Raw genomic sequence first — 20,059 nt, forward strand, 5'->3', positions numbered from 1 at the left:
AGTTTTTGGTATTGAGGAGCGGAAAGAGGTATGTTTCCCTTTAAAAGATTTAAAGCTATCTCGCACAGCGCCTGGAGGAAATCCGGGGAGCTGTGAGCGAGAATGTCTTTGCGTTTCTGCGGCGACGCGTGGTACAGAGCTTGCAGTAAGACTGCGTTTCTTTTTATACGCTGAGACATGGCTACTTGGGTTTAGGCAGGTAAATGACGGGGTACTGCCCCGGAAGCAGACCGGCGCGCACTCTGTAGCGTTCTGGGCACGAGGGAGTGAGATCGAGGATTAAATACCCGTGGGGCTCCTCGGTGGCGTCTTTGAAACTGTCTGAGAAAAATGTTTTTTGCGAAGGGAAAATCTGACGGGCCAAAATCTCAATCTGCAGCTTGTCTCTGGGGTTTTTAAACAACACCATATAATTGGAGTTTAAGCTGATGGTGCGGCTGTATTTTCCCTGATGAAAAACGTTCTGGGTTAGCATCATAACCGAGACGTTTTTATGGTGGCGGTATTGAGTGAAAATTTTAACCACTTCCTGGTGATCCGAGGCCTGAAAGATGACGTCATCCAGCACCACCAGAACGTCTCGGAAATCTTCAAAAGAATCAGGCAGCCCTTCGATAAATTTAATGTTTTTATTGGTCTTTGAAAGCTCCTCATACATGGGTTGAAAAGAAGTATAAATCCACACAATATTCGCGGGCACAGTATCCATGACGCGTTCACAGTTTTCCAAAACACACTTTACAAAATGAGTTTTCCCACACCCGCTAGGACCCACAACTAGACAGGAAAAAGGCACTTTCAGTCTGTGATCAAAATCAGTTTCCTCCATTCTTTTTTTTTTTTTTTTTTTTTTTTTTTTTAGAAGAAAACAAAAACACTAGTACCCGAAAGGCAGAGTTGTACCGTCTGGAAAGAGACGTCTCTTGTCGTAAACCACGCGAAACTTTTTCTGAAATGTTCTGTTTTTGAGCACAAAGCCTCTCTTATCCCTCTGAATTCCGTTCTGAGGGGTCTGGAGCTCCGCCTCTTTCATACCAGAAAGGTAACTTTCCACCAACCCGCTCATACTGTCGAAATTGACGCGTTCGCAACATTCTCTCGTCTGCGTTATTCCTTTCATTTTTACCACCATTTTCTTTTTGTTTCTGGTCCGGTAGGCGTAACTCTTTGGACCCGCGGAGACAAATTCCTGGATGGTGTCCCCGTCTAATTCGTCCGTGAGATCCCCTAGATAGTTGCCCAGCTCTAAAGGTTCCTCCCCCTCTTTCACTACGTAGATCAGAGAGTCGGTGTCGGTGTACAGAACGCTGCGCTGCAATTTTTCTAAATACTCGTAGAGTTTTAGGCGGGCGTAGGCTGTAGTAAAAGCGGCGATAAAAACGTTATTGGTAGCGCCGGGAGGTATCACGCACCGCTCGTTATAGCTCCACTGAATTAAAGCCACTTCCTGTTTTTTGGTCTTTAAAAAAGAGACGTGTTTAAAGACGTACTGTCCTGAAAAGACGTAGTTAAAAAACTGACTCGGCTTTCTGACCAGAGCGGTCTGAGTCATGTTGGCTCTCTGAGCAAACTTTCCCCAGAAACTGTTGAGACACAATTTCGAAACTTGTCTTTTGGCCTGATTCACCTCTATTTTTGACGGGTCTAAACGTATGCCCTGATGCCTGTGGTACTCTTCCACGTATTTGTTCCTCTCATCCTCGTCGCGAGCTTCCGGAGGATAACCGGAGGCTTCCTGTTTGCCTTTGAGAAAAGTGTTAATATAGCCGGCGAAAATATCGCTGCTGCTACTATCAAAGTGCCAGACCTCTGTGATTTTAACCACTCTGTAACCTAATTCTAAGGCTTTGTTAAACTCGACGGTGACCCAGACCCCGGTGAGAGCTCTGGCCTCGTCGTCGTGAAGGCACGGACCGCTTTGTTGATTGGTCTCGGCGCAGGTGCGACAGAGGGAGAATATTAATTTACCTCCGGGGGTTTTGTACGGTAGAACGGGGAAATAGAGCCCGCGCGGCGGGTAAACGGTGGCTCTGATCAGCCCGAAATAACTGCGAGGGTCTGCAAAATTCTCTCTGATGATTTGGGGGTGATGCAGAGGGTAAGCGCGCTTGGCGTTGACGTAAGGGTACAGGGATGTGACGTCTACGTAATACACATTTTCTCCTGGCGAGGCGGTGTAACGCAGTCTCAAGGCCGAAGTGCGGCCTCCGTAAAGCCCCGAGCGAGGAGACAGAGGTTCCGGGGCTTCGTAGTTCCGCATAAAATTTATAACCTCCTCGTTCGATTTTTTCATCTCGTTCCATTCGTGCTCCCACAGAGTGACCGTGCGGACTCTGTAAACGTTTCTCAGCTCCCGGAGCCTCGCCTCGGCAGAGGCGTGCAGGTCCCCGTAAGGAGCGCGGGTCAGAGGGCAGATTTCCTCAGGCCTGTAGCATTTTGGACACCCGTGATAAAAGCATCCCAGAAATTCCCACACCCACTTTTCCCCGTTAATCAGCGCGTATCCGTCAACAAAGTACGGGCCTATTTTTTTCTCCCCGCCGGATGTGAGAGCGTGTTGAACGGGAATTTTCTGAGAGTGAGCTACCCACTCCAGCCACTGAATGGATGCGTGCGAATAGGCTTTGAATCTGCGCCCGTAGTTGTCGGGCGAGGGGATGGCCAGACTGTTTTCGGGTAGGAAATTGGTGAGAAACACTTTCATGCAGGCTGAAGCTATAGTGACGCAGCTGAAAGGGTCTACTTTAGTTTCGCCTATAAACCCGTCTCTGAACTTTACGCACGCCTCTCTCAAGATATTAACGTCGTTTCGGCAGTAATACAGGGATTCTTTTTCAAAGTTAAACACTCCCCGGGAGGCCTCGCAGTGCCATCGCAAGAACTCAGCCCTTTCGGGAGGTGACATGCGCTCCACCCCGTAATCTGAAGGAGGAGGGTACGGACCCGAGTATTTTAAGCGGTCCCGCGAGCTGAATTTGTGAGGAAAAAATCCCTTGGATTTGTCCTCGAAGCCTAAAGCTTTGGGCATAGCGCTGAGACGCATGGTGAGAAAAGAAAGCGAGTCTATGAATTTGAGAAGGAAATCGGATTCTGTGAAACATATAATTTTACTGCCTTGCATGATGAGAGAGGGCGTCATCCCACCCCCCACCAGGTGACTTAGAATTAAATAGCTGTCAAACCCTTTCGCGTTGTGCGCAACGAACGTGGTCTCTCTATATTTTTTCCTTCTGTATCTTTGGAGAAACTTTTCAACACAGTCTACACCGTAAGCGTGCCACTCTTCTCCTTCTAGAGATTTTGTGCACACTAGGTAAGGGACGTGCGCCCCCTCCCTGTCTGGGAAGGTTTCAAAGTCATAAAAGATTATGGAAGCGTTATCAGAGTTTTCATGTTTCAAAGGTTGGATGTAACACAGGTGTTGATCGTCGTCGGGAGGAAGCTCCGCGCGACAGATTTTACATCTGGCGGCTGTGCACCTGTGCATTCCGCGACGGGAGAGGCGATTGCAGTCCGGACATTTATACAATTGTTGACAAACGCTGAGGTCTGAACCGGAGTGAATTCCTGGTTGTTTGTGTTTTAAATAACACGCACGTGTGCGACATGATCTGTTACAATCCGTACAGATTACAGAGTCCAGAAAGTGAGAGGGGCATGCGGGGTCAAAACAGAGGTTGCAGCGGTTTTGGCAAAAGTGTTCCTCTCTTTTATAATACCCGCGGTGACATTCGTTGCAAATGTACTGGATTCCTAAAAATGTTTTTAGATTTTTTATTCCGTAATAGTGATGGCGGAATAAGAATAAGTACAGCGGGTGACGTGTGTTCGGGTAGTCTGTTTCGATTAATGAAAGAGTTCTGTCCTCGGCCGGGCGGTAAAACACGACGATTTTACGTTTTAGTATTTGTTCGAATTTACCTATGTCGGTGAGAGTTACCTGAGTGCGATCGCTCAACCCCGCTAAACGCTGCAGCTCTCTGCCGCGTTCCAGGGCCTGTTTATCTGTGAAATGAGGTTGAGTGAGGTGAATCAGGTTGATGGCAAAACACAGATTATCGTTTTTGTTTTTTACCACGTACAGACAGCGACGCTTTTTGACTAGAATTTCATCGTCTAACATTTTGTGAATCTTTTTACGCGGGTCATTACTGCCACCGCCTCTAGGATTTCTAATTACTTGCACAACAATTTCTAGGGGAGAGCCTGCGACGATCGCTCCGTTTGATTGTATCAGCCTGGCTAGCAGGTCCTCAAAAACCGGTACAATGTTTTCAGCGCTTTCGTCGTCGACGTTAAAAACAGAGTGATTTCGCGCGTGCTCGCTGATGATCTCCAGTTGAACCCGGTCGTTACGACTAACTTCCGGTCTGACCCTATCCGCTAGATCTACAAAATTATCCCTGACGTCGAGGTAAAATTGAGCGAGGTCGCTCGCTTCATCCGGAGAGGGAATGTTAAATACTCGCCTTATTTCGAAATTATTAAAATGTTCGCGGCGAGTCACCGCATCGTTCTGTACCCGAGATCCTCCTCCTTGTTGATGCTCAGCAGGCCGGTCCTCCTCCTCCTCCTCCTCCCTGGGCTGCTGATGATGATGCTGCTCCACCTGCACCTGCTGCTCCCCCTGCTGCCGGTCGTAGAGCTGAAGAGCATTTTCTATCGGCTGCAGAGGGTCAAAGTTCAGTAGACCGGCAAGCCGCTCGTTTTCAATGTTTTGAAGGAGGATCTGCAATGCGTTTTCTAAAGGTTGTAGAGGGTCGTTTGGTGGTGGTGGGGCTATATTGTTTTCTAACGGTGGGGCTAAATGTTCATCGTTTCTGTTTAATTCTGCCACGGCTTCCAACAAAGCCTCAGGAATGCTGTGTTCTTCCGACATGATTTTCTTTATTTCTTAATTCACAGACTTTTACATGCTTTTACTTTACAGGTCCTTGTGTCTGTATATCGATGCAAATGTGCGAACTGTTGCGACGTACATGAAAGCGAGTTTTTCAAGGATTCTCTTCTTATGAAGCATCCGTCGAGCTGTAAGAAAAGACGGACAGAATGTATTTTTTAAACCTTACATTTTTTATAGAGCAGAGAAGTTTAATAGGTTCGATTCATCCCCCAGTCAATTACCTCTCAGTCTTCCGAGAGGAGCTCTCACTCTCCTGATAGGAGGCGATCTGAACGGTTCCTCCTCAGCCTGATTTTCTTCCGCCTGATTTTCTGTATCGGTCTCTGTCGGGGAAAATAAAACAGAAGAGATTTAAGAAAACAATCTCATCCTTCCTATTTTTTTGAGAATGAAAAAAACGTTTTATTTACCTCGCTCCTCCGCCCGATTGTCTGTAGCGGCGGGGGATTGGTTAGGTAAATCCGCAATCTCGGCTGCCGAGAAATAAAACAGAAGAGATTTAAGAAAACAAACCTCCTCTTTCCTATTTTTCGAGAATGAAAAAACTTTTTATTTACCTCGCTCCTCCGCGCGATTGTCTGTAGCGGAGGGGGGTTGAATAGGTATATCCGCAATCTCGGCTGTCGAGAAATAAAACAGAAAAGAGAAAGATTTAATAAAAAAAAAAAAAAAAACAAAAAAACTTTTTAGCTCGCTTTATACCACTCCAAGTCGGGAGGGGCGGTATAGCACACTCGGATTACTCCGCCACATCCTGATATTTATCGAAATGACGGATATTGCATCATATTGTTTACCTTTTGGTTTAAAAGGTATTTTCCTGCAGTTCTCCCGGTATGCGTTGACGAAAATAACGTCGTCTTCTTCTTCTTTTCGCTGCGGCGGGGTCTGTATATTCTCGGTTACCTCTGTCGAGAAATAAAGCAAAACTTTTTTAAAAAATCTGCTCCGGGTCGGGAGGGGCGGTATAGCACACTCGGATTACTCCGTCACATCCTGTTATTCAACAAAATGGCTGATAATGCATCATATTGTTTACCTTCGATTTTAAAACTTTTTTCTCCGCGGTTCTCCCGGTATGCGGAGACGGAAATAGTGCCGTCTTCTCTTCGATGCGGCGGCAGCGGAGATTCTGCGGGGGATATGGCTTCTAATTCGCCGTGGAAAACGGCCGGATTTCTGCTGTTACTCACTGCATTATCGATTGTTTCTGTAAGTATCAGAGCATGGTTAAATCAAGTCTATCTAAACTTGTTTAAAAAATGGTATATACTTATTTAAACGTACCGTAGTCCACTTGCGTGAAATCATTGATGTAGAAATCTAAAAGAAAGTAATCAAATTATTGACATCTCTGTTGATATATAATTTAAAGTCGTAAAGAAAAAAACTTACCGGGGTGAGGTATGAACAGATCCGGCGAGATGGCCCTCTGATCGGCGGCGTTGTTTGAACGGGATGCTGACATAATATTCTCGGATTCTTCCTCGCGATTGGTAGAACTGTCACAGATAGCGACTCCCCTTCCGCTTCTTCTCTCATTTTATCCTAGTCTAGCGAAGCATCTGTTTTTCGCATCTTTCTCTTGACAATACCGGTAGTTAGAGGGGGTTTGTTTTTTTTTGATTGCCTTCTTGCGAACGCCGTCTGTTTTCCCCCCATTCCGCAACGGTAAAATATGGCTTTGAGACGGGTATTTGTTTTACCAAATGGACAATTGCTGTCTGACCTTGTTCTTGCTGTTGACAAAACTCGGCTCATGGTTGACTCGTTCCCACAGAGGGGGTGCTTTAATAAACTTATTCGAATAATTAGATTTTTTTTCCTCGCTAAGACTAGTTTTATGGGGAGATGTAAAAAACAGGGTTACAAGCAATGATAATATCGGGTGCTGACTCCTCAGCGTCATCATTTTCTATCTATTGAGAAAACTTATTGTAAAAAAGTAATGAAGAAAAAAACTCCTCCTTGCCTCGCGGGGTGTGTGTGTGTGTGTGTGTGTGTGTGTGTGTGTGTGTGTGTGTGTGGGCCTTCTTGTGAACGCCGTCTGTTTTCTGCAACGGTAAAATACGACTTTGAGACGGATATTTGTTTTACCAAATGGACAATTGCTGTTGACAAAACTCGGCTCATGGTTGACTCGTTCCCACAGAGGGGGTGCTTTAATAAACTTATTCGAATATGAGCTTTTTTCCTCGCTAAGACTAGTTTTATGGGGAGATGTAAAAAACAGGGTTACAAGCAACGATAATATCGAATGTTGACTCCTCAGCGTCATCATTTTCTATCTATTGAGAAAACTTATTGTTAAAGTATTGAAGAAAAAACTCTCTACTTTGGTCTGACAAGGAGCAGGTTGCGCAAAACCTACCTCATATAGATGTTTTAATAATAATAATATTTTTTTTTGGAGGGCGTGTTATAGGATATAAGCATTGAGAAAAAAAAAACATAAAAAAAACAAAACTGATATCTGCTGACTCACTCCTCCTTGGTCCGCGGGGTGGGGGTGTGTGTGTGTGTGTGTGTGTGTGTGTGTGTGTGGGCCTTCTTGTGAACGCCTTCTGTTTTCTGCAACGGTAAAATACGGCTTTGAGACGGATATTTGTTTTGCCAAATGGACAATTGCTGTCGACAAAACTCTCATGGTTGACTCTTTCCCACAGAGGTGGGTGTGTGTGTGTGTGTGTGTGTGTGTGTGTGTGTGTGTGTGTGTGTGTGTGAAACAAGATCGCCTGTCGCTGGTTTGTTTTTTCAGTCCCTCAAAAGGAAAAGTAGTATTCACTAAGCGATATTTATTCAATTTTTTTTACACATAGGCAGCCTGTAGGTTACAAGCGGATAGAAAGTTCTTCTTTTCATCACAAGCTATGGTGTATCTTAAAGGTTTTTTTTTTTTTTTTTTTTTTTTTGTTTTTTTACTGCGTCTGTATTATAGGAAAATAAAATTACTATTGAAATCTCTACAGGAAGTCACTCTTTATTTCCATTACAAACGCCGGTGCAGCTTAAGAAAGTAAAATTACATCCGCTCTGTCTCTCTATACATCACAGAATCATCTGCTGCATCACCGCTGTGGTTAGGGAACATGATGCAACAGGTCTGAAAATGACTAGACACTTCCGGAGTATTTCCGGTAGGGTCATAAGGTCCGGATCGATGCCTTCCATAGTAAATATGCTGTATTTGAATATGTCATATTCAAAACCTTCTTCTTTGGGAGAGCAGATCTCATCGGACACAGGACCGCTGCGGGGCTGCAGAAGGAAATCCATCTTGTGTCTGTGCCTTAGAAATTGTGATGGACTCCTCTCTCTGCTTTTTTATTCCCCTCCAACAGATGGCGCGCTTCTGGAGGTTTCCCCCCTCTCTAAAAACTTTTTTTTCCCAACAACAGATGACGCGCTTCCGGAGGTTTTCCCCCTCCCTCTAAAAACTTTTTTTCCCCCCAACAACAGATGACGCGCTTCCGGGGGTTCACCCCTCCTTTCTCGGGGTGCAATTCGTTACGGTTAGCAACAGATGGCGCGCTTCCGGGGTCCGCCCCCCTTTCTCCGGATACGATTCGTCACGCGGGGGTTTCCCACGGAGGGGAGGGGTGGGGGGTCAAAAGGTCGTGATTAGGGCCATCAATCACTTCGGATCAAATTTTGTCATAAGCTGTATGGGAATAACTCTCTTTCAGCATTTGTTCTGCTTTCTCTGCTTTTATTTGAATGTGACAGAAAAACACGACTAGAATTTACACAAACGTGTTTACAGGCTGACTTTAATGTGTTTCTGCACATGCTTGTCCTCTGGTCATGTGATCATGTGGTTTGTAGGATGCTCCTCTTCCTCAGAGGATCCACCTGTGCTTCCTCTCCTCTCTCCTCCACCTGTTACAGTGAGGGAACGTCCTCCATGATGGAGGAGCTGCTGGAAAGTGCTGAGTTTCCTCCAGAGTGAGACCTCTGTCACAGTTCAGAGGATCTACGGCAGCAGAGACCTTCATGGACACTAAAAGTCTCAAACACACAACAACAACATCACACTGACTCCACTCTGACATCACTGATCAATAATCAAAGAACACACAGATCAAACTGATTGATCAGCCATCAGAGGAGTCGGATCAATGGAGCTGCTTCTGTTCCTGATGTCCCCTGTTTGATGCTGGACCTGAACTCTCCCTGCAGAGGAGACACAAGACAGTCAGAGACACACACGCACACGCACACACACACACACACACACACACACACACACACACACACACAAACAAACCTTTGACTTTGAGCTGCACATCTTTCCATCTGACAATCTTTCTGCTATACAGAAAACAGCTGATGACCACACATCTGTATTCTCCACTGTCTCTCTCTGTGGGCTGTTTCAGGGTCAGACTGAGGTCTCCAGTTTTCAGCAGGTCTTCATTCATCTTCGTTCGGTCTCTGTAAACCTGGTGCTGTTTGTGAGGCTGGTCAGAGCCGTTCTCATACACGTGGACGTTATCATCATCACTGTCCATCCACTTCACTTCAGTATCTTCAGGCAGGTTTTGTGTGGTTTTGAAGGGCAGCTGGACAGACTCCGCCCCCTCCTCCACCTCCACCTGACACACTGAGAGGACAACAAACTCAACATGAGGTGTACAAAGTGTGATTGGTGTTCAGAGCAGCATCATGTGACTCTTGTTCTGCACTAAATGAAGCGATGGAGTGGCGCCTCCTTCAGGCAGAGAAACAGCTCATGGAGAGAAATAATTATTAGAGCAAAAACAAGAGTGGAGCTGCAAATAAGGCCGAGAGGAACGCTGCAGAAAACTGTTCATGTGTGAATTCATCACTTCATAGATTTCTTTGAGCACTAAAATCAGAGCTGCTTCTATTTCTAATATGACAGCTGTACATTAGAGCTGCAACACTTTAAATGTGAGCCATAAAAACATGATACTCTACAAGTGCATTCAGCTCTGACACTGTCACATCATGAAGGAGACGTGGAAATCACTTTGTTACACAAATCAAAGTCAAATCAGTTCTATTGATGGAATATTGTGTGATCAATAGACTGATCAGTTTCTAATCTGTCATCGATCAGCTGGAAATCCAGCATGTCAAACAGACAGGCAGCAGATTAGGACCAAACACAAACACAGTGAGACTTTTTCTTCACAGCAGTTGCAGGTAAACTGCAGCAACAATGCGACTCAGACAGTTTCTCTGTAACTGCAGGGCTTCCTGCGCTGCTGTTAGTCAGACACGGATCAACAGGTTGTGGATAGAAAGCAGATTCCTTCAGCAGAGGATCCATATCACACGTGAAGCATGTCGTCGGGAAACAATCAGTGAAAATGGGACACTTTGAGCCTCAAACTCTGAACATGACCTGCTGCAGACCAGCTGATGTGTTCAGTTACCATGGTGAGGAATTTCACAATAAAGGAGGCGTGCGCTCTGTCTTTTCCCGGCCCGACGCTCTGGGACGTTTTAGACAAGTTTCCTGTCAGAATACGATCCCGTCCGGAGGCCGACACCATCCTTATCCACATGGGCACCAACCGGACTCCAAACAGCGCTCCCACTTCCTCAAACTGGACTTTGTGTGTCTTTGTGAGGCTGTGAAACAAGCCCACCGTAGTGTTTGTATCTGCGGCCCCACTCCCACCTGTGGCCGTGGGGCGTTTGGGCGGCTGCTCGGCCTCCACACCTGGCTCTCCTCTGTGTGTGACTCCCACAGCCTGGGCTTTAGAGACAACTTCAATGTTTTCTGGGACAGGAGGCATCTTTCTGCAGCAGATGGGCTCCACTTCAACCAATCAGGAGCCAGATCCTCTCTGCTAACATATCATATGGAGTCCAGCAGGAAACACTCCATCAAGTACCTGTCCACACCTGCCCACACCTGCTGACCGCTCCGTCACTGACTGACGTCCCCCAGGTCCTAGTCCCTATCACCTCAGTTCCACTCTAAACACTAATACATGTTCAGCTGGACTCGGAGCCTCTGGAGACATTTTGGATGTTCCAGTCATAATAAGTAACAGGACAGTTTGTGCAAGGTGGAGGAAATCTGCTGCATCATCCCATTGATGAAGCATTCAGCTCCACCCTACAGTTTCTCTGCTGCCTCCACCCACCTTGGTTCACTTTGCTCTTCTTAATGTTGGAGCTCTGAATAGTCAGGCTTTTATTCTGAAGGATTCTACAACTTCCCATCAGCTTGATTTGATGTTTTGAACAGAAACAGGATGAAATCTGGAGAGGACTGTCTAGTCTGTGAACTCTGACCCCACATATGATTGTTTCTGTCAGCCCAGAGGAAGTGGCTGGGTGGGTGGAGCTTTGGCTTCAAATGCTCCCCTATTAAGGAAGATGAAGGGTGTAGTTTGGAGGTGCTGCTTGTTAAAGTGTGAAACAGCTCCTATCTGTGCAGGTATCTCCGCCCTCCTAAGACTCCATCAGAGTTGGAGCTGAACTCTCAGATGTTTCCTGCTCCATGGTTCTTATGTGTGATCACATGATCTGAGCTGCTGATTTTAAGATCCATGTTGATGATCTTACTGACTCATTTGAGTTCCTCAGTACAGTAAATTCATTGGTTTCAAACAGCGTGTTGTTGGCCTACATATAACTGTGGGCTTCAGTATGAACTCCAGGCTTTGAGCTGATGTGTTTCTCTCTGATCATTGATGGATTCTGTTTGAGATCATTTTTCCAAGTGATCAGGCAAAAGCAGCTGTGTCAGTACGCTGACGCTCTTTTCATGAGGAAGCAGGAGAAACATGTTCATCAGTGTTTCTACCACCACTGGTGTTCCTCCTCCCTCACACACACAAACACTCTGAATGATCTGAACCTCCTTTGTACATCCACTTTAGATTCAACTGCACCTTTAAGATCAGGACTAAACGTGGTGCTCGCTCGCTGCCCTGGATCCACAAAGACATTCACAGTCTGAAAAGACAATGCCGGAGGGCAGAAAGGAGACGGAAGAAGGTGAATCTTCAGCTGCGTCATCAAGAAATGAAAGCATGAACGACTGCTTTCAATGAACAGGTGAAGGAGGCGAGGGCCGGCTATTTCTCTCCTTTAATTCATTCTAATAAGCACAGCCCAGAGCTCTTTGGAGCTCTTTGGAGCTCAGTGGAGCGTCTTTGAAATCCTGCAAGTTTTCACCAGATTACGGCATCGAGTGAGGAACGTCTCCACTTTCTAAACTTTCTGAAGGATCAAATGAATGAGAGGAAATCCAAAACAGCAGCTCCTGATTCTTTTCTTGATGTCCCGACCCCAGCCACCATATCTGATCTTCTTTTGTGCCAGTCTCTGTGGAGGAGCTTTGAAGGACTGTGGCACAACTGAAACGCTCATCAAGCTGTGTAGATATGATTCCTCCAAAGTTCCTGAGTGAAGTTTGGGATGTCCCTGCCCCTCGGCTGCTTCCAATAATGAACACTCGTCTGTCCTCTGGCTGTGTCCCAGAATACTTAAAGACAGCCTGTGTGCAAGCACTCATCAAAGATCCAGCCTCCATCCTTCTGACTACAACAATCACAGCTCAAAGTTTCCTTTTAGAGCAGAACTTTTGGAGAACACTGTCTGTCTGAAGCTTCTTGAAGCGTCACGTCCATGCTAGAACTCCACTTTGACTCTGACTGTGGATCCTGCTGAAGCTTCTCCAAATAGTGGAGAAATGAAGACAAGATCAGCAGAGCCAGCTCAACAACGTCTGCAGGTGCTAACAGGTCAATCTTTGAGACGCTGAATGTTCCCAGTTTGCTGCTGTGAAACTAGAAGTGATGACTATTATTGTAACAGCACTGCAGCTGGAACTGCTGACGGGGCTGGAGATGAACTGGATTCTGATTTCAGGGACAGTTTTGGCTTTCAGTCGTCATCAAAACACTTTGTTTCATTCATGTTGCTCTGAAGCTTTCCTTTCTTCTCATTGACGTGTTCTGAACCAATCACAGCCCTTTCCTTTACAGCGCTCTGCTTTCACCCCTCCCTGAAAGCCCAAATTCCCTCTCAGTTTAGTTCAGCTGGAGCCGAGATGACACAGAGAGCCTTTGGTCCATGAGATCTATCTAGGAGACATCAGTAACATCAGCTTTGTGTCAGCCGTCCTGTAGAACGCTTCCATACAGCTGCTTCTGTCTCTGAGTATCTCTCAGCTTCAGCTGGGACTCCACCCAGGTGTTGGTTGGTTGTTGGCACAGAGCTGCTGCAGTGACTCACAGCTGCTTTCATCCAGTTTAGATTCAATGGTGACTTTAAGCGTGTTTCATGTATGAAAGCCAATAAAGACAGAATGAGTGGTCAGAGGTGTCATAATGATATTCATGGTCAGATTTACTAACAGTTACAAAGCTGCTGTCTGAATTTACTAAAGAGCTGCAGGTCAGTCTGGGACTGAAACACGAGGAGCAAACTGGTGCCATGCTGCAGTCACAAACATGAGCTGATGGCTGATCTACCAGCAACGTGCTGCTTTATATACAAACATGCAGCCAATCATGACTCTGTCAGAGCAGCCAATCAGAGGAAAGCAGCAGATGAGGGCGTGTGAGGCAGAGAGTGATGGAGCCACCAGAATAATCCACAGTAAGCTCAGGTTTCACTGATGAGTTTCTCTGTGGAAACAGATGAATGAGAGGAGGCTGAAGGAGGATCAATATGTTTGTGATATCAGGGAGAACTCTGCTGATAGAAGCTGCTGGGACTGTGTGAGGTCCTGAGGACTGAGACTCAGGTGGAGCTCAGGATTTATCAGAGGAGAGCTGCATGATTACAAACTGAACTGTGAGGATCAGCTGACTGTACATGAACATGATTCAGCATCAGATCTGATCACTTACACACTCTGATAACATCTCCCCCTCTCTGTGCAAATACATCAACACTGCTAGAAGCAACAAGCACATCAGGATCAATCACATTTTGATTGCTTTTTGTGTTACATTGAGAACAATCTGCAGTAAAGTGTGCGTCACACACCTGATTTATTCCAACACTTTCCTTTGAAAGTGAAACAAACACATATGAAATAATCCAGCCACAGAAACTGTCCACAGCTTTCAGTCTCCACATTTGAAGCTCTGCAGGAAACCCTGACAGCAGCTTTTTAGCTCCAAAGCAGGTTTAGCTCTGGTGCAGAGTGTTGGTGACTCTGCCCGTGGACACAGTTATTTCTGCAGGTGACCTTGTTACAGGTGCATTTGGAGGAGACTCAAAGCTTTGTGGCAGGGAGTTTACTGCAGACTGCAGCATGTTTAATAGCAAGCATGATGTGAGCCTGATGTGGCTGATAGCTGCTTCTAGCAGTCTTCATGTATGTGGAATGAGAGGGGAGAAGTTATCAGGACCAGTTGCTGATTGGACGTCTCAAAGCTGTGAGCGCAGCGCTGAAACTTTGTCCTGTAGCTCTTCACTCAGTCCTCACCCTGAGTGTTTAGAGCCCAGCCCCACATATTCCTGCTCCTCAGGAATTCTGGGATTTGGAGGAAACACAGCTAAACTGACCTGAAGCTAAGGGGGAGGAGCCACAATACAAGCTGCATCCAGCCAATGGGTGCACTGTTGAGCCATGGATGTGCAGAGGGTCACATGTTTAGTCCCATTTGTAGAAATGTGTCCATAATGAAGACAAATGCAGTCACACAGCTCTGCAACAGCACAAATCACTTTGATGGAGTTTGTTTGTGCTGCTCTCAGATCTGTACAACACTGACATGTGTGTCAACATGCTGCAGACTCACAAAGATGTGCCGTGTTAGCTTCATGTGTCCATCTGACACTATATTATAGTGACTTGAAGAAATCCCTGCAGCATCAATGCAGAACAAACAGAGGCCACGTGTGGCACAGTTCCTGTAACGGGATGAATCCGTGGATGTGTCGGGATCTGACGCTGAATCATGTTGCTGTTCTTTTCCACATGGTGCAGGTCAGCTGTTCCACACAGATGTCAGCTTTCTAGAAGAGTTAGTCTGGAATAAAGCAGCTCTCCTCTGGACCAATCCTGCCTCCAGCTGAGCCGTCACACACACACAGTCCCAGCAGTTTGTAGCACAGCAGTGATGCTTCTATCAGAAACATGCTGCTTCTCCTTCATCCTCCTCTCATTGATCTGAATCAGCTGTTTTCACAGAGAAACGCTGCACAAATCCTTCACTCCACTATTTCTGTCAGCAGAGGACTCGCTCTATCATGGCTGCTGCTCCTTTTTCACTCATTTGTGCTTTGAATCCAATCTGTTTCTCATCATCACCATGAACAGGCTGCTCATCAATCAGCACATTAGCTGTAGATCAGCTGCACACTGATGAAGATGCTCAGACAGACGGGCTGGGCACACAGAGGACTTTATGATCTGTTCTTCAATTCAGTCCAACATGGATCATTTCTGCTCACAGTCCAATCATCTCTGGAAACTTGTGCTTCCATGGCACAGCTGGGCTACTTCAACAAATAGCGCTACACCTCTGGTTGTCAGCTTCACCATCGCTCTCCCCGTGGCTACAGTACAAGTGAGCTGACACATCCATCAGTGGAGGCTGTGGGCCAGTAAGGAGCAGCAGCTGCCTGCAACATGGGCTTTACATTGAAAACAGCCACAAGTCTGGGCCTAACCACGCCTTTGGACTTCTTCTTCATTCCAATGAGATTTACATTTCAGGGAGTTCCCCTGGAAAAAGAGCCATTTTGAAAGCTGTTTGCTGACTTCATCAATAATCTGCTTCAGTCATCCAGATGAGAATCCTGAGAATGGAGCAGCCCTGATAGCAGCTCATAGGATCACAGTGTTTTTCATTCAGCTGGTTGATTTCACAGGTTAGGAGGTGAACAATCTAACTGTGCTCCTCCTTCCACCTTTGGACCACTCATTTAGTGACAGCCAGGATGTGACAATCAGCTGTGACACAGGAAAACATGAGGTGGGAAACTCTGGAGAAGATCTGCTTTTCTCTACAGGGAGGCTCGCACATCTAATCTGCTCACCATCACTCAACTCACTTCAACAACATGCTGACTCAGTCATTTCTGCACGTTTCCTCATGTTACAGCCCTGACTTCAGTTCAGCTGAGGAGGAGATGAGGGAGGAGAGAGCAGTGGTGGAGGAGGCAGATAAGGAAGAAGAGGAGGAGAAGATCCAAAGAGGAGGCAGGGGGAGAGGCTCAGGAACAGTTAGATCAGAGACTTTGAGCCATCATGGACTCCCACTCCTTCCATCCAGCCCTGTGTGGATCAGCAGCTCCAAAATGTCTGCTCACTCATGTTCTTCCTGTCTGTGCTCTTCTTTCATTTCACTCATTATATATGAGCTGCTCCTAAATCACACTGGATATGGATTTTCTGTCCATCCACACTAATTCTCTTCATCCTCACCTGATTGTTTGGGTGCTCTTTGACAGCTCATTGAAAATCCTCACAGTGACTTCTATTGCCACACTGACTGGACACATACAAAGTTGAAGGCTTCATGTGTTTGGCACAAATAATACTTTGGTAGGTCTGAGTTGTGTTTTGAACCATCTCTCAGGACCAAAGTCTTTTTGCTTCCTTCAAAAAGAGCTGAAAGCTTTTTACCTCACAGTTTGTCCTTTGATATTATTGGATGATGGACTGTGGGAAACACAAATCTGCACTTCTTAATGGCTCATATGTGCTGTGAAAGAGCTCTTTGTGATCTTGAAGCTTTTCAATAGTTTTTCTTTGGCTGTTTGTAAAGTTTTCTGTGTGAACTCTCAGGAATCTGGAGCAGTCTAATAGAAGTCTACTGGGGTACAGAGGGAGGAGCTTCTGTCAGACTCTTTCTGATGAGGAACTGAAGCCGCTCTCATGGTCTCATCAAATCATCAGACTCTGCTGAGAACAACAGTCATGTGACCTCTCAGAACAAACAGCCTGTTAGTTTCCTGCTGCCTCCATCACTCACTTTCATTCACTCTCAATCACACCAACATGTTAAAGCAGCGCTATAGCTCACCTGGCTGAGCAGGTGGGCTGAAGGCGGGGCTTACTACAGGTGCCTGTGTGTCCCTCACTCTCTCCCCACTTTCCTGTCTACTCTCTGCACCTATATAATAAAGGCAAACATGCCTCCAATAGAAACCTTTGCAAACACAAAGTCCCACAGCAGCCCCGTGTTCTCCGGCTAAAATGAGAGTTTTTGTCAGTGGAGTCTGGTGGCTTTAACCACACAAACATTACAGCTGCGCTCAAATATCACAAAGAGCTGTGACAGCAGAGAAACACATGACCATCCTCCAAATATCATCTAGAAATAGAAATGTGTCCACTGTGGGACGTGTGAGGCTGACATTAATATGTCTTAAAGTGGGAGATGAAGAAATGACTCCAGGGCCCAAATCATGGAGACAAACATCAATCCACACTTCACTTTGTTTCCTGTCTCTAAAGTGGGAATATTTCAGTGTGATGAACAAACGGCCTCCAACAAATGAAGCTGATTTCCTTTTCCTGTCTTTTCTCCAGCGGCCTCAGCTTCTTCCTCTTTCCCCTGTCTTCTTCTGCAGACGCTCCTCTGTAGCTTCAAGCTGTTTCTCTTTACAAGGAGAGCTACAAACCTTTGCATCCAGCCACAAACACCCCATGGGCTCCTCTGGATCATCACACTCAGCATTTTCACAATAAAAGCCTCGTATTTATGGTTGCTCCACCCTGACATGTGACAACATCCAAATGACTGGATCAAAGTGTTTGAATGATCTCAGCAGCTTTAAAACTATTGATATTTATACATTTACATTGATTTGGAGTAAACTAACAAAACTATTGATTTGATCCAAACTCACATCATGCCAGAGGTTTTTATTTTGAAGTTAGGATCATTTTAATGGTCTTCTTAGTTTGTTCATTTAAACACACAGTTGCTCCGCCTGACATTTTTGGCTTTTAGATCAAAACATCAAAGAATTTGTTTTATTTTAATGAACTGAAAATAGATTCAAACTAAAAGCTTTTAGAGAACAAACTCCTGCATGACCTCTGACCTTTGCCCTGTATCTACAGCACTGACCTCTGACTTTCAGCTCCACTTGTTTCTTCAGCAGGATGTTTCCCTCCCTGCTGTAGACGGTGCAGGTGTAGGTCTTTGTTTCTTTGGGGTATTTCAGGGTCAGACTGAGGTCTCCAGTTTTCAGCAGGTCTTCATTCATCACCGTTCGGTGTCTGTAAATCTGGTGCTGTTTGTCAGGCTGGTCAGAGCCGTTCTCATAGACGTGGACCTTCCCATATATATTCTTCCACTCCACTTTAGCGTCTTCAGGGAGGTGAAGTGTGGTTTTGCAGGGCAGATGGACAGACTCCACCCCAGATGCCACCTCCACCTGGGGGACTGAGAGGACAAAGCACAAAATGAGCTTGTGAAGCCTATAGCTGGATTTGAAAAAGTCTATTCAATAGAAAATCAACAATCACAGCTGGATTCAAAGGCTTGAGCTCTGTGTGACATGGTTGCCTTTAAGTATCTTCAATGGGATTCAAATATGAAGGAAACATGAATGTGGGGGATTAGAAAAACTGCTGCTTCAACTTTGAAAATTCAGCCAACCAAGTAATTTCTCAGAGATGTTAATGTGAAAGTGCTGCTAAGCCTCCACCTGAAAACTGACCGGTTTGTTTTAACTGCTCTTAAATGAACACAAAAACCATTTTTCACCACCAAATTTTTATTCAGCATGCTTTAGCTGTGAACAATGTGTCAAAGTAGTGTTTAACATGAATTTATAGAATTAGACATAAAATAACTTCAGTGAAAATACAACTAGGCACTGAAAATGTATTACAAAATGAATGCGTTATTGAAGCATGGAAGACACAACACAAGCACTCTAGTTTTCCACTCCAACTTTATTCACCTCCATACATCAACTGAGCAAACCCAATAGAACCCCTCCTCCAAGCTTAGGTGTGAGTGGAGCTCTCTAGTGGGTCGCCACACATGCCCCTCCCCCCCCAAACAAACCGTCCACTAGTTCAGAACCTGGGGCTTAATCAAACGTCCAGAACAGCTGAAATGGGGAGTCGGAGAACTGGCTGTGGGCTCACCAGGCTGGAAAAGACAGTGCGAACCCTCCGCTGACCGGATGAGTGCCTGTGGGCGCGGAGCGATCCCAGAGGAAGGGTCAGAGTCCAACCGTCCGGCAGCAGGTGGGCGGCCATGGCGGGGGGCCTGTGTGAGTGTGCCTGTGGACCTTCGAGCATTGGCACAGCACACACGCGGCAGCCCAACTCTTCACCGCTTTCCACAGGCCCAGCCAAACAAACTTGGTGCTGACCAGCTTGACCGAAGCCCATACACCCAGGTGAGAGAGAGCGTGGATGGAGTCGGAAACACGACGGTGTTATGTATAGGCTGTGTGCAGACAGGAATCGTGGACCCAAAAGTGCAGACACTCGGAGGCACAAAGTAAACTTCAAAAAACAGCTTTAATGCTGAACTAAAATAAGATACCAGAACTGAGACTTTAAACATAAACTCAGGCAAGCAGTCAAAACACACAGAAAAATAAACAGTAGATCACGACACGGACACAAAGAAACACAGGGCTTAAATACACAGAGGGAGCAATCAGGGAATGGGTAACAGGAGGGAAACACAGCTGGGGCAAATCAGGCCTAACGAGACAAAGGAAGCAAAACCAGACACATTAACATGAGACATGGACTTTCAAAGTGAAACAGGAAACATAACAGAGACTGAACAAAAGACACAGACTCACATGCAGTCACTACAACAGAGGGAACAGAGACGTGGGACCAGGGCAGACACAGACACTGACTGGACACGGGGATATAGCAGACAGGGGAGACAGCAACTAAGGATTACACAGACAGAAAACCAGAAAACTAAAACTCTAACCAAACCCCACCCAGAGAACCTTAACTAAGAATAATCCTAAAACCTGTAAAGCAAAGCTAGAATATAATGAAATAACAAAATCAAAGAACCAAAAACACAAAACACTGGGTCAACGACCCAGGGACCCTAACAGAGTGGAACGACCAGGCGCGGGCGACCTGTAGACACGTGCTGAATGTCTGTAGTAAACTCCGATATGGCTGCCAACTGCCACTGCTGGCATGCGCTCCAAGGATCGGAAACTTTGGACATCGCGAAGGTCAGAGGCTTATGGTCAACGTAC

General features: G+C 45.9%; 3 protein-coding genes across 3 annotated transcripts in view; all 3 read right to left on the reverse strand.

Annotated features, from left to right (window-relative positions):
• The window catches only part of LOC145425893 (butyrophilin-like protein 2), a 197,320-nt gene that overhangs the window by 80,814 nt on the left and 96,447 nt on the right, over positions 1–20,059 (reverse strand). The window lies entirely within an intron of this gene.
• The window catches only part of LOC145421780 (butyrophilin-like protein 2), a gene marked incomplete at its 3' end in the record, with an annotated part of 133,086 nt that overhangs the window by 67,871 nt on the left and 45,156 nt on the right, over positions 1–20,059 (reverse strand). The window lies entirely within an intron of this gene.
• LOC113018149 (uncharacterized) lies at positions 4,868–8,585 on the reverse strand. The gene is made up of 8 exons (XM_080299363.1): positions 6,299–8,585; positions 6,191–6,226; positions 5,943–6,113; positions 5,701–5,811; positions 5,461–5,523; positions 5,314–5,376; positions 5,125–5,226; positions 4,868–5,028 (listed from the first exon to the last, which is right to left on the reverse strand). Exons 1-8 carry the CDS (start codon positions 6,369–6,371, stop codon positions 4,925–4,927), a joined length of 723 nt encoding a protein of 240 aa, XP_080155489.1. The 5' UTR covers positions 6,372–8,585; the 3' UTR covers positions 4,868–4,924.

This window comes from Astatotilapia calliptera, chromosome 3 (genome assembly GCF_964374335.1).
Source record: "Astatotilapia calliptera chromosome 3, fAstCal68.1, whole genome shotgun sequence".
NCBI classification, from domain to species: domain Eukaryota; kingdom Metazoa; phylum Chordata; class Actinopteri; order Cichliformes; family Cichlidae; genus Astatotilapia; species Astatotilapia calliptera.